A 15,806-nucleotide genomic window follows, 5' to 3' on the forward strand; every position below is an offset into this window, starting at 1 on the left:
AAGGTAGACAGGTAGACGACTGCTTGTCAGAGATATTAAAAAATATTTTATGTAGCAGGTAGGAAGTTAGACCAGGAAGCCTGGTCTCCCATTCATATATAGATATGCATACTGGTGCTGTGACGGGGATGACTGACACTGGCTGGCGGGAGCTGATCACTGACCCTTCTTCCCAACTTCATGTTCACTGCTATCAGGTTGGAAGCTTGAAATAAGGCATGTGAAAGTATTTTCACCATAGAATTAGGCAAATGTAATAAACCAGAGCTTTTTATTCTGGAGAGCTAGTTGTTAAACATTTACTGGCATACCACTGCACCCTTTTATTATTCATAAAACTTAATATCCATGTAATATTGTTGATGATATTCCTCAGTTTGGGGTCCATTATGATTTTTAGATCTTTTTCTATTTTAATTCTGTAACCTTTGCTGCCAAGAGAGGATAATACATCTTTGAATTTTCTCGTCTCATGGGGTTGTTTTTTAAGGACTGAAGAGATACCATTAGTGATGCCATGCCTATTTATCCGTAGGAAGGAAAGTTAGGCGATTATTAGAGGAAAAGCTAGGCCAAAATCTCCATTTGAACTCTTCTTTACTTTTGCATTCACAGAGGCAGGGGGTGCCTCATGCTTTGAACACTGACACATTAAGAGCGGTTACATAGGTAAAAACTGAACGCAAGCACTACAGGAGAGGATATTAAGCAAGATCTAAGAACCAAGGTGATCAACAAGAACATTAACCTTTTATTTTCCAGGAGAGGTGGGAAGGAAGAAACAGAACGTACTGGGGCACAATGAATTGAAGCCTATGCCCCGACTGACCCCCGATTCTACAACCACCTGGGAGGTTTTGCTGGGCTAGTACAATGTCATGTGATTATTATAAATTAGTCCCTATTTTTCAAGAATTGGATTAAGTTACTTACATTTGAAAAAACTTAATTCCCTTGTCAGGCATTTGTTTCTCATAAACAAAAAAAATCTGCATTAATCTATCCAATTACTAATATGCCTATACATTGTTTTGTAAATCACAAATGTAAAATATTCTTTAATGAGTACCTACTACATACATGCCAAGCAATGACCCTGAGAGATAAATACCATTATACCCATTTTAGTGATTAAAAAGACTGAAACAAAAAGAGGTAAAGTAACTCATCCAAAAAAATATACCTAGGAAGTAGAGGGGATATGACTGTACCCACAAAGGACTGTTAATTACTTCTCTATTCTTCAGTCTGAAAAATAATTTCAAACATGTACTATGTATCTGTCCTGGCTATTTTATGTGCATCCTATATAAACTCAGAAGGATCGGTCAGCAAACCTACAAAATCTTGCAAGCATTTCTAATTTCCCTCACACTCAATACAGTCACTAAATAGAAGACAGAATTAAGGTCTGGTTTGTTGATACCTCAATGAGTCTCTGACAAATGAAGAAGTTATAGATTGCTGTAAACAACGACAATAATTTCCCAGATAATAATTATGAGGGTTGAGCTCACATCCACTCCGTCACAGTTTTATGTCTCTATTCCACCAGGCCAAAAAACAATTACAAATAAAGGCAAACTGATGACTGAGTAGGGGTAGGGTGGGGTTGGATAGAGAAGGAATCAGCAATTAAAATAAATCTCCCAATCAAATGATTGCCCTAGAAAAGTAAAAGCCCAGAGAACATTATGAAAGAACATTCTTAAATGTTAGATATTCCTAGGAATTTTAGAAGACTGGGCACATCATTTTACTCCTGGTTCTTCTGAAGAAAAGCTGAATGCTGTGACTCCTCATGAACATGTCCTAGGAGAGATATGGACAATAATGACACTAAAGGAAGACTTGGGGGTAGCCCACTATTTTTTATTTATATTTATTTACCCAACAGTAATTGTGTTGAGTTGCTATGTGTTAAACATGGTTTGGGGCATCATAATACAAACAAAGAAAAATCCTATTTGCCCTTTTTGCCATCTATGAGGAGAGATGGACAATTTATAAAGCTTTGCAGGTGCTACGAGTACTGATTAGAGCAAGTATAAAAAGCTAGCACACAACAGAGATATCAAAACCTACACAGAATGCTCAGGGAAGCCTAGCAGAGAAAACAACCTCTATGCTGAGTTCATGGAAGCTGAATATTCTGAATTGAAAAGCACAAATAAGTTGAATGTAGCTAGGGGAGAGAATACAGGAAAAGTAGAATAAAGTGCTGAGAGATGATGCTGGAACCCAAAGCAGACAGCAGGTCATAGAAGCTCCAAGACACATTAAGAATGTGAGGCTTTCCTTGGAAAGCACTAAGAATTCTTTAAAAGTTTCAAACACGGAAATGGATGGCAAGATCAGATCTGCATTTACAAAGTTCAGAGATTTAAGTACCACAAAAGGGCAAGCTAAGAGGCTGCTGTGATTCTACAGGTGAAAAGTTATGACAGCCCAGACTGGAGAAGGCTTTGGGGAAGGAGAGAAGTAGAAAGACTAAAGAGGAATTTCTTAAGGAGAGAAAATTGAGCTGGGAGGTGATCAATGTGGGAAATAAGGCACAAAGATGAGTTAAGGATGACTCCATGTTTTAGGTTTAGATCCCAGCATTTGCATCTGTGGGATTCTGAGCATCCAGAAACAGGTCTATAGAAAATAATCATAAATCCCATTTTGGCAAGTAGAGTAGCCACACTAAAAAGGTTAAAATAATCAGGTTAAATTAATTTTAGTAATACATTCAGCCCAATCTTTCCAAACTATCATTTCAATATGATCAATATAAACAAATCATTTATATTTTTTGCATTCTTTTTTTATATGAAGTCTTAGATATATGGTGGGTAATTCACTCTTAGGACACATCACACTTTGGACTAGCGGGATCTAAAAATAGCACATAAAAACCTATTGATCATATCATACTTGTTTCATGTAATTATACCTACACACACACAAAAATGTTTACCTAAAGTTTGGGATATATAAATCCAAGAACTATGTGGGCCATTTTGTCATCATAAGACCCTGAAGAAAAACAGTAACTGGCATGTATTTCTGTTATGAGCTCCAGACTTACATTGGCAGAACTAACACCTTCTCTGTCTCACCAGGAACACTGAGGTTATAGAGGGAAGTTGGTAGAAACAGAAGCTGGGAAAGGAACGCTATCCAGAATACCTGTGGCTTCTACAGAAAGCATGTGTTTAGAGCTGATGAGAGAGAAAACAATATAAGTAGCACTCATGCAGATCAAGTATGCTGTCATTTTAACAAAACATAAACTAGACTCTGCCTTGTAGACAGTGGCAGTTTTTCTTCACCCAAATATTAAATTGTGTGGCCAACTTCAAATATTTAAGTACTTCTGTCAGCCCAGCTGTTGGCTTTGAGTCATAGGAACCAATAAAGCAGAAAGTGCCAGAAAGGTAAGCACCTTCAGATTTAAGGTAGTGAGGGACAGGAATAGAAAGCTGCCAATGTCAAACACAGAACTTAGAGTGAAAATGGACCCGACAGGGGGCCTACCAAGGAAAAACTCACATTCTAAGAGTGTGGTTATTAGTAAAGGGGAAAGAGGATGTCTTGTTTATGCAGCTATGTAAAGCCTCACTCCCTGCCCTCTCGGGACCTCTTGCTGAGGGAGGGAGGTAAGGGTTGAAAGTGAAGACAGCAGGGTGCTTATGCCATATTAGATCTCCATCAACATGCAACCCCAAAAGATCATGACTGTGAGAGCTTTGTAAATCAACTCTTAGGGTGCTTGCCCCAGGGTAAATAGCACAACAAATTAATCCCTTCTCCATGAAATGTAGCAAAGTTTGTATCTATGCTGAATTCAAATTGCTCATTAGCTCTGACATGTTCCTAATGAGGTTATAATGCTTTGGGACAAAGATCAAGCCACTGAGCACAAATAGCTAGGGATAGAATCATAGAAAGATAAAATTAGAAGGACCTGAGAGGAGTGCCTCTCAGACCTTAATATAAATCACCTGGGCACTGTAATTCAGGGCAACTGGGGCTCAGTCTGAGATTCTGCATTTCTAAGAAAATCCTGGTGCTGCTGCCACTGGTCCATGGACAACACTTTGAGCAGCAAGGCCCTAGAGATCATCTAATTCAGTTGCCTCTCCTAGAGGTGAGAACATCAGGGCCAAGAGACTTGTAACTAGAAGCAGGCTGAGATTTCCAGGTGGCTAATTAGGGTCAGTTGGGTACTTGTCCATAGACCTGTAAGTCAACCTGAACATTTTAAATAGAATCTAAGGATTAAAGTAACCAATCATCCTAGTTGATTGAGGAAGTTTTTGGAACATGGAATTTTCCTTTTTAAAACAAGAAAAAATCCAGGAAAACTAGGATAAGTTTTTCATCCTGCCAGACCCTTCTGAATCTACTTAAAATACAGCATCAGGATTATATTTCTCTCGACCTCATCAGTTCCTAAGTGGTGGGATCATGACCTGCTGCCAAGGCAAGAACCTTAATATGCCATCCCAAAGATCTCAGAGAGCAAATGCTCAAACAAGGCTGAGGCTTTACAGAGCCTTCTACTGACAAGTGCCTCTCCAAGAGACAGCCTACCAGTAGACCTCAAAGTAAAGCATAATAAAGGACTACAAAGATCATGCAGAAATAAATATTATAGAGGCATACAATGTACCTTTTAACTATACAAATCTGTTTTCCTCATGTGATAAAATGCATGTAAGAAATAAATCACTAATTTTTATAACTCTCGAAACACTCATTTAAAACATCTTCGGTAAAAACACTAAAATAATAAAAATCAGGCTGCATCCTTGAGAATAAAGAAAAAGTCATGCTCTACACAATCAAAATGATTAGAAATCAAAATATATTCCTACATATTATTATTTTACTCACTGGAATTGGGCTCATTATCATTAGGTGGAATAATGAACGCTATAGAAAGGAAAAATAAAAAATCTGCAGACTATTCAGTGCTAGCAGTGCATTGCTAAGGCTTCCAAACCAGAATGCCAAAGCACTATTCCATATGCATTCAAAACACAGAGTCAGTACAGTCCTAATCACGATGATTCTCACTCCCTGGAGTTTACCTGTTCAAATAAGAGGCCTATGTGGTCTGACTGCATTACATGACTTAATATTCATGGAGTTAGGACACTTAAAACAAAGGAAGAAAAGAAGTGTGGCTAAATATATACAATGCATTTGGAATAAGTAAAAGACAGAAACTTAGACACTCAGCAATCATTACCTGGAAATTAAAGAGGACAGAAGCAATCCTATTATGCATTATAAACAGCCCAGCTGCTGACTTAATGGTAGTTTAAGTAGCATAACCAAGAAGTCCTTGCTCCAATATTAATAGGAAATGTATTGTAGGAATCCAATAGTTCATGAAATTAACAAGGAAAATGAACTGAAGTGAAGCAACTTTGCAAGTAATAGGCGGTATCAGCAATTGCTTCCCCAGAGCATATTGAACACTTAAAAAGAGCTTGGGAAGAGTACATGTATATTAATGAGAATGGACATTATTAGAATTTTTAAATAATACTTTTAAGTATATTTCAAACTCTTTGTTGGTTGTAAGTCTCTTTAAGAAGTTATTAGCCCAAAATGTCAATAAGAGGTCACAGGCTATGAGATCTGGTCCAGGAATATTGCAAGTTAACTGCTATTTAAGTCCGCTTCAAACTACTATACACTTATGATTCGACAGCTGTCAAAATTATTCCCATTTCACTTCAGTAGAGCTAAATAATTCAAAAAATCTAGAAAACAATTTCCCTTCTATAAGCCTCAACAGCAGGAATAACAGATGCATGCTCATCAGCATGCTAAAAAGTTTAGTTAACTCCACTTACAAACCAATTGACATACGATGAAAAAGAACACCTCCTCCACAGGCACTGCCATGGACAACCCGACCAAAGCTTGCGTTGACCAAACAAGAAGCTGAAAGGGTTTCCATAGATGCAAGAATGTGACTCCTATTTTTCCCAGACAGAGACCCATCCAAGTCTTCCAAAATTGCTGCATGAGGAAATGGAAATGCCACTAAGTTTGAGGAGTTTGTAAACTTCAGCTGGCTGGTCTTCACAGTAAATCCACCTATAAATTGGAAGACAGAAAGATTATTACACAATGGCACAAATAGTAACTAAATTCACTGGAGTAACGGTCTCAGGATTTAAAGTGCACAGTTGTCCAGTTTTACAATTCACCTATTCATACAAGAAAAAAGGTGTTTTCTGTGGGTGTTTTACAGTGATGACTATATGCCAAGCTCTGGTATATGAGATACTAAAAGATATCAATGCAGCATTGGTCCTACCTTCATGTAGTATATAGTTCACATTGTAGGGCAGTGATTTTTCTACCAGGGTTGGTTTTACCTTCCAAGCGACATATGGAACTATTTTCAATCATTTTTGGCTCTCATAACTGGGGAGTTAGCAGTGCTACCGGTAGCTAGTAGGTAGAAACCAGAGATTCTGCTAAATATCCTACGATGCACAGAATAATCCACACAACAAAGAATTATCTGGCCCAAAATGCCAACTGTGCCAAAGGTAAGAAACCCTGGTCTGGTTGGAAATAGAAACAGAACACATTAATTTATTACTTACTAAGCACTAAAGATGCTATGGTTTAGTCTTCCAGTCTTTCTGCTTCCATTCCTCTATGGTGAGTCTAAACCCTCCAGTAACTCTTACTATGAGGTTCATACTTTAAACATTTACCTTCAACAGCAAAATTCAATCACTTAGGCAAATAGTTTTAGCAATACACTTTCTAAGTATTAGCTGTAGGGCCACGCTTCTTGGCAGTCTTTCCCCAATACTAACCCCATGTGATTCATTGGTACTGTCAGTCCAATTGCCTAGAAAGTAAGGCAGTGATCTAATTCACACACCCATGTCATTAAAAGAAGAAAACCGAGTACACATCTCCCAGTACATATTACCATACCATAATATATTGTGTGCATTATAAAATATACAAAAAAAGAAAATAAAATAAGATACAAATAGAGGCTCTAACGTTTTCATTCTGTGTCCCAATAGAGTACATACAGTGAATTAATTCATGCATGAAAGGCTACACAATTGCACCTCTTGCAACTTCTGTATTTCATTTAATACTACAAACCACCTGCAGCTCTACATTTCAGTCATTTTGGACTTCTATGTGATTCCCCAAGCACACTTGCTTTTTGGATACTATTTCTTTGTGCATACTGTTCCTTTAAATTCTTCTTTGCATATACCTTCTTGCAAACTTCTATTCAACTTCCCAAACCCTACTCAGTAATACCCACTATGAACTCTTGCCTGACCCCCTTCCTTGGCCCCTTCACTGATTTTGTTGAGTCCTCCAGTACTGTGTTCATCATGCTGTCTTACAATAATGGGCTTGGACATTTATTTTTGTGCCTAGATCACGAGTCCCTGGAGGACAGAAACTATGTGTTTTTCATGTTTGCACCCTCTAGGTCTTTAAGTACAGCCTGAAATAGACAGTTTTAAGCAACTGAAGAGAGGGGTTAGCCAATATTATTCCGTGAAGTGGAATTAGAGCTCATAGAAGTAGTGTGATTTTTTTCAATGTCTCATGAATTATATGAAATAGTAAAGATATTAAAGAATTAAGGAATTGTGATTACAAGCACTTGTTATGAGGCATTTTTATTTTCATTATTATTTCTACAATTCTGAACTCAGATGCCACCCAAATAAAAAAAAAAAAATCTTTCATTCTGCCTACATAGGAAAAAAAAGTGGAGACTTGCTGATTATTCATTTAATTAAAAAAAAACAAACAATTATCTAAATTGGTGATTCAAACCACAAGAGCATATTTACTTGAATTACTTGGTTTGGCTGTTTACAATGATTAAATCAACTAGATTACTCTCTACCTCTTCCACCTTGGCCCACGAATCCTCCAAGTTATTTCTTACCACCTCTGAGATGTGGTTAAAAAGTGAGCAAGAATTCATATGGTTCCCTTTGTGCATACATCAAGCAATGGACTGTTGAAACCCTTAGGTACCTAAACTTTGGCTCTTTCAGGAAAGGTCGTATGCATGTTAGTTTATACCCAGGTACCTACCCATCTAACTCCATTCATTCATTTAATCAATGAACTGCCTCCTAGGCACCTGGCTCTGTGCCAGGTACTAGTCATAAAACTCTGAGCAAGAAAGACTTTGCCTTTATGAAGGTCAGAGTCCAGCAGAGACATAGGAGCATAATGATAGAATGTGATAGGCACCACAATAGGAGGAGGACAGGATGCTGCAGAAGCTGCGTTGGGAGAACCTCCAGGATTTCTTTTAGGAGATTTAAGCAACAGTTTCTACTGATGCAATCTTACAACTGAAAGAAATAATGATTCACAAAGTATTTGCCACTGTTTATAATACTGACTTGAATATTGGCCTTATTTATCATCTGTTCTGTCTATTCAAATAATTACCTTGTCCTCGGGAACAGCCTGAACAGGTTCTAATGGCCACACAGTTGATGAGATCAAAATTAACAAAGATTGTGTTAGACACCATCAGTTCCCATCTTTTAGGAGTTTTAATCCCAGATGACATACACAGGCTTCCCTGTGATTTAAAAGAAAAAAATAAAGAAAGCAAAATAAGAAAACTGGACACAAAATACAATTAATAATGCATGAATAAAAACAAGGATTAAAAAAACAAGCTGTCAACTAACAAAATATTTGCTAATCACATAAATGACAAAAGTTCTATATCCAGAATATAGAAAGAATTCTTAAATTTCAACAGTAAGCAAACAGACAATTCAAAAATTAGGGGAAAAAAAACCTTCAAAAGATAATCCAGCAAATAAAATATGCAGATAACAAATAAGCACAGGAAAAAAAAATGTTCAACATCATTATTCACTAGAAAAACGCAAATTAAGATCACACGAAAATATACTATGCACCTATTATAATGGATAAATAAAAGTATAGTGATAATAGCAAGTGCTGATGAGGATGAGAAAGAATTAAAACTCTCCTATGTTTCTAGTGGAATGCAAAATGAGACCACCACTGTGGAAAAGTTTGGCAGTTTCTTAGAAAGTTAAATATGCCCTTATCATATGACCTAGAAATTCAACTCCTAGGTATTTACCTTAGAGAAATGAAAACTTACACTTACATAACAGTCTGATGCAAATGTTTATAGCATTTTCATTTATAATCACCAAATCTGGAAACAAGTCAAATGCACCTCAACAAATGAATGGATAGACAAACTGTGTTACATCGATCTAATGGAATACCATTCATCAGTCATAAGGAATGTAATATTGATACACGAACAAGTTAGATGAATCCCAATGGTATTCAGAAGTGAAAGAAGCCAGTCTCAAAAGGTTGCATACTTATGACTCCATTTATATGACTGTTGAAAAGGCAAAACTATTGTGATACAGAATAGATTAGTGATTCCCCAGTGGTTTAAAGTAAGAGGAAGCTGCAGCTACAAAGATGGAACTAGGAACTGGGACAGATGCAACTGTTCTATGACTTGATTGTGGTGGTGGTAGTTATACAAATGCATACATGTGTTAAAGCTCATAGAACTGTATATCAAAAAGCAGCTTTGCAGTATATTATTTTAAGAACTTGCAAGTCTCAAAAGACAAAAACAATAAATGTTTTTATAATTTTCCACAAAATCTCTTTGACAAACACTATCCAATCAAGCTGCTAGTGCCTCACTGTTCCATTGTTAAGAATAGTCTTACAATTGAGGATTATCAGAAATTTTTCAAGAGCTCTCAACATGAAAAACAGTGAAACAATAAACAAATAGCAGAAAAGAAACCCAGTAAACAAAAAGCTAGTCTAGAAATCAGAAGAAAACAAAAACTGTAGTTAATGGCCTTAGAGAAGTAAGTATATTATATCCATGAAACAGAGAAACCTAAAAAATGATTTTTAGAAAAAAATAGAGTAGAAAAATGAAATTCTATATCATAGAAAGTAGAACAAAGAGACAAAGAGATGAAAAATCAGTGAGAACATTAAGATGAGAAAAACATTCCAGGAGGCCCAATATTTAAATAATCATAGTTTTAGGGAAAAAAAGAAAATATAGGGGAAAGAATTATCAAAGAAATAATTGAAGAAAACTGTCCAGAAGGAAAGAATATAATTTTCCAGACTGAAAAGTCCCGCTCAATATCTAGCACACTGTTTAGAAAAAAGAGCCACAGCAAAGTGAATCATATTGAAATTGCAAACCACCAGGGACAAAGAGACATTCCTAACAGCTTTCAGAAAGAAAAAAATAGAAGGTTACACATAAAAAACCTGAAATCTGAGTATCCCCCACCTTTTTTTTTTTTTTTTTTTTTTTTTGAGACAAGAGTCTCATTCTGTTGCCCAGGTTGGAGTACAACAGTGTGATCTCAGCTCTTTGAACATTTGCTTCCTGGGTTCAAGTGATTCTCATACTTCAGCTTCCCAAGTAGCCAGGACTCCAGGCACATACCACCATGTCCAGCAAATTTAGAGAAAGCTCGTTTCACTATGTTGGCCAGGCTCGAACTCCTGACCTCAGGTGATCTGCATGCCTCGGCCTTCCAAAGAGCTCGGATTACAGGCATGAGCTACTGTGTCCGGCCCAGAATCTGAGTATCTTAAAACTATTCAAACTTAAGAGCAGAAGAAGCTAGAAGATGATGAAATAATTGCCTTCAACATTTCAAGGCAAAATGAACTTCAACCTGGTATCTTATAACCAACAGCCTACTAATAAATGGGTCTCCATACATAGTTCAGAACTTTTACCTTTCATCATTCCATTTTGTTGTTGTTGTTATTGTTGTTTTAGAAATTTACCTTTGGTTATGTTCAAACAAAATGAGGAATTAAACCAGAAAGGAGGAAGATGTATGAATCAGAAACAAGAGTTCCAATACTAGACTGACATGAAGGATATTGTTCAAGGGAGCTTCCAAGACGTAGCTTTGAAACCCTTCTTATACTTGCTGGTGCAAGCATAAACACTGGATTGTTGCTTGGCATTATCCACTAAAGCTACAGATGATTCAGCAGTTTTACAACTTGGCTTGTATTCAACAGAGATGCATGCACATGAAGACCAGAAGGCATATGGAATAATATTTATAGCATTATTATTTGTAAATAACCAAATTTACAAATGATGAAAACAATGCAACATCTATCAATAACTACATAGCTTTAAAAGAAAATTGAGGTGGAGTCACAAAATGGAATACTATCTAATGATTGGAAGAAGAAATAACTGTAACACAGAGAAACATGAATGAATCTCACAGATACAATGTTATACCAAAGAAGACAGGTACAATAGAGTTACATGCTTTAGGATTTCATTTACACAAACTTCAAAAACAGGAGAAATTAATATATATTGATAGAAGGCTGAATAATGCTGCCCCTTTATCTAGGGAGTATGGAGTAGGGTTGAATGGGGATCATAAGGGAGGGAAGCTTTAGAGGAGCTAATAATGTTCATTTCTTTATTATTAGTTTTTATTTTTTTAGAGACAGGATCTTGCTCTATTTCTTGTTCTCAATTGTATACATACACATCATTGGTTTGCTTTGTAAAAATCCACTGAGCTATTCCCCTGTGATTTGTGTAAGTTTCTCTATAAATGTTATATTTCCATGAAACATTTACCTTAAAAAGTAGGACAAATACTAGAGAAAGTTAACATAGAAGATGAGAGGGTAAGGAAAGAAGCTAAAGGAGTTTAATGTCTTTGCATTGCTTATGTAAAGTTTAACAGAGCTGATGTAATTTATACTTTGTTAAGACAAGAAGGCACATTAAAAATTTAAGGCCAAAAACTGAAATAATCATAACAGAATGGATAACTTTCAAATGAGTCAATGTAAAAAGATACTATGCAATGCAAGAAAAATAAAAATAGAAAAGAAGAAAAAAAAACAGAAACCAAAAATGGATTACAAACTCAAAGCGCACAATAAGATGGTAGAAATAAATGCAAATATATGGGAGACATCAGCATGTGGATGGTAATTGAAACCACTAGAGAAAATGAGATTTCTCCCAGGGAGAGCTAGTATATTGAGAAGAAAAGGGGCCCTACAACGGAATTTAGGGAAACAAAAAGATGAAGGGTCTAAATTGAAGAAGACAAATCCACAAGTGAAAATGGGAAATCACCCTAGAGAAATAGGAGGAAGAATAAAGCAACTCCATCAGCATCTGTCTGAATAAGACATTTTTTAAAGCAGCATCATCTGCTCAAATTAATTACAATAACGACAAAGACAGCCATCCTACAGATACTTTGATAAGTAGGGTGACCATAAATTAAATTAAAATCAGATATTTTTTAGTGTGAAAGGGTATATTAATTAGACAGAATGTTGGGCCAACAGGTATAAACAAATTACCCACCCAAACTAGGATATACCGTCATGCTATATAGCACATCTCTTTCTTGTATATTCAAGCCATGCTTACAGAAAATTATTCATCTCAATACAAAGTTAATATTGGCTGTGAAAGAACCAACACATATACAGTTATGTTTAAAGGAAAAAAAAATCCTTCTAATGTTAAAAGTTCTTCCAGAAAGTAATGTTTATGTTAGGATATGACTCACTGATAATTCTATGCTATTAATTACATGTGACTGGAAAGTCTAACAATGGACAGGCTGAATTCTTTTAAAGTCTTAATTCCTAAAGGAATGGCAGGCACAAAAGATAGAGGCTAAAATCAGAGTCCCATAACCACAGAGGTCAGGCACCCTCTTTTTCTTTTGCTTTTTTTTTTTTTTGAACTGACACCTGGCAATATAGTGGTTCCCAAATAAATCTGAAAAATACTGTGCTAAGTAAAGGTTAACAGATTTTTTGCTTGTTCACTTTAATGCTAGAATTTCTCAAAGCCTTTAGTATATTTTTTCAATGAATTTTATTTTGTATATTTGAGGCTTATAACATGATGGTTATACTGAAGCAAATTCTATCATCTCACATAGTTACTTTTTTGTGACAAGAGCAGTTAAAATCCACTTATTTAACAAAATTCCCTGACACAATACAATTTTATTATCTCTAATGCTTATGTTGTATGTTACATCTTTGGATTTGTTTGAGATTTTGGGAAATAGAGGGTACAGTAAACAGCACAGCCTAATTATAATTAACCAAAGAATCTTCTTTTTCTAGCCCTTCTATCCAAGGGCTAACCTTCCATGAAAAATACTTCAGGGAACATTGGTATAGACACTAATAAATGTCCATTGCCAAAGCCATTTTCCATGTGCAATTGAAGACTATTTGACTAGGAGAGGGAGGATATAAGCGTGGTCCTAGCTCCACAATGCTAGACATGAACCTTAAACTGTCATTCAACTTTCCAAGCCTCCATTTCCCCCTAAATTCAAGAATTTTAACCAGCTCATCTCTTAGGTAATAGTTGGCTCTTTAATTATGTGGTTTTATGATTTGGATAACTAACCAGCATCTAGAAAACCCCTAGAACAAAACTGTTTAACATTTTCCACCATGGGACTATTGTCTGCACTTACTTGTTAAGAGACTGAAAGGCCCTCAGCCGTTCTACATTCCTAATGAATCATACCCCAAGGGTGTGATTATTTTTGATTATCTCGTGATAGGCACCCTTTTGTCATAATTTATATCTTAATTTATGTCACTCTCCCATTAATTATGATGTCTATTTAACATCAATTAAGATACTGCAACATTAATTTATCATGACAGTTACTCAGTTTGATGGGAATTTTGTGTTTTACATCTACTCTAAGGTTATTTCTGGAAGTTAAGGACCTTTGATGTACTACAGCATCACAGAATCTAAATCTGGGTACCATCCTCTCTTGAAAACTACACTGTCTGCAAAGAAGATCATCTCTCAAGGTAGTAATCCTTTTAGAGGAAATAAACACTGCCAGGTATTTATCTCCTGAAAAAGATGGCCCAAAGGAGATTTTACTAAGAAAAATTGAGAATTAAACCCAGGAAAATGTAGCTCAACAAGAAAATGCCTTTAAAATCTTCATATTTTTATCTACAGCTATGAAATAATCTTCAATGGCAGCATAAAAACAAAAAATTATCATTTAAATTTCAATTGGACTAAGCACTCAGCAACAAACTGAAGAGAATATTCTTTCCTTGGTTCTCAAGAAATCTATGATTTTCATTACAATGTGATGCCTAGTATGAATGTAGCTCTAATAAACACAAGAACTCAGGGGATCCATTATAGATCTGAAGTCTAAGAGACCAATGACAGCCCTGAACCACCCCCCCACCCCCTCCCCCACCTCAGGAACTAGTGCTTACCACCTGGAAGTACTCTGCCCCATCTGCATTCTTGTATCCTGATAAGTCATCCAAAGCCCGATTTTTATCATGTAGAAATCAATACTTAGAAAAGTATTAGTGAATCACATACAAAATCTTAATATAACAAACTAGACAAATTTGTATTTCATGATTTGACCTCTTTCTATGTAAGTAATAATTCTAAATTGCAACCAAATAAAATTCTGTAAGCTACTCGTGACCTTTGTGAATTTATATGTACTTACAACATTAAAACCCGTGTATATTTGAGTTTTATTATCAATATCACTACTACTACAAATAAAAACTCTTTTAACTTTTACTAATTAAATACAAGATTCACTAAAGAATGCTATTAAAACTGCATATTCTGGATCATCAGGGGACCCAGCATATGTAATTTTTTTGTGATGGATAGCCTACAACAACGACACTAAGGCACTTACCTTGTGGGCAAAATGACCAAGTAATAAGCTGTCAGTAACTGAAGTATTTGCATCACTTTCCAAGATGTCAATTCCAAAATCTCTGCATGAATAAACTTGGAAGTTTTTCAGGTGAAGATTGCTACTTCTAAAAATCTATAAAATACAGCATGTTACAGCAAAGGTCTGAGGCTTGGTTTTTCTTGCAGACTTCCTGTAGCTTTTAAAAGTATTGATTAAGTATAAACAAGCATGCTATATTGTATTAAAGCACCTTTTGTCCATCAATGTCAATACAGACATCCTAAAGTTGCTGTGAGGTCAACACTAATGAGTCTCCTTTGGTAACACCCCTTTGTACTTTTCATTTCTCCTCATAATAACCAATACATTAAAAAGATCAATGTGAATGCTCCACACATCTAAAGTAAACTTGGACTGGCCAAATCACATGTTAACAGAGAAAAACATAGCATCCAAGAACTCTAGCGCTTAACATTTTCTTCAATGTATTATATATTAACTCATATTGTCAGAAGATTGCAAATATGATATAAGTAGCTTGGCATGACCACAGATTCACTGTTTGTAATTTCAACGTAAGTTATGTACATATACGTTTATGATAAGCCAAACAGGGTCGTGTCATAACAAAATGAGCTTGGTAGAGTTGGAAGCCTCCTACTTGCTACGGTTTATGCCGGTCCACCAAAAAGCATCTGCAGATGGGGCAGATGTAACAGTGTTAGGAGGTGTGTAGGTCATGAATGGATTAGTGCTAATTACAAAGGGACTTGAGGCTGTGAGTTCTTTCACTTGCTCCTTCTTTGCTATCTTTGCCCTTCTGCTATAGACTGATGCAGCAAAAAGGTCCTCACAAGACACTGGCCTCTCAGTCTTGGACTTCTCAGCCTCCAGAATCATGAGCTAATAAATTTCTGTTTATTATAATTTACCCAAATTTTATTATTCTGTTATAGCAGCACAAAATGGACTAAGACACCACTGGTCTGG

General features: G+C 36.0%; 1 protein-coding gene across 15 annotated transcripts in view; it reads right to left on the reverse strand.

The window, feature by feature from the left end:
• Positions 1-15,806, reverse strand: part of PKHD1 (PKHD1 ciliary IPT domain containing fibrocystin/polyductin) — a 553,193-nt gene that overhangs the window by 331,551 nt on the left and 205,836 nt on the right. For all 15 annotated transcript variants that reach the window (XR_012517272.1, XR_012517273.1, XM_074397885.1 and 12 more), the window contains 3 exons: positions 14,814-14,948; positions 8,473-8,608; positions 5,856-6,102 (listed from right to left, as the gene is read on the reverse strand). Coding sequence is in view for 13 of the 15 variants with exons in the window: in XM_074397885.1 (XP_074253986.1) it covers positions 5,856-6,102; positions 8,473-8,608; positions 14,814-14,948 (518 nt within the window). In the remaining 2 variants the exon portion in view is untranslated. The remainder of the gene's footprint in view (positions 1-5,855; positions 6,103-8,472; positions 8,609-14,813; positions 14,949-15,806) is intronic.

The sequence above is a fragment of the Saimiri boliviensis genome, chromosome 4 (genome assembly GCF_048565385.1).
Source record: "Saimiri boliviensis isolate mSaiBol1 chromosome 4, mSaiBol1.pri, whole genome shotgun sequence".
NCBI lineage: Eukaryota > Metazoa > Chordata > Mammalia > Primates > Cebidae > Saimiri > Saimiri boliviensis.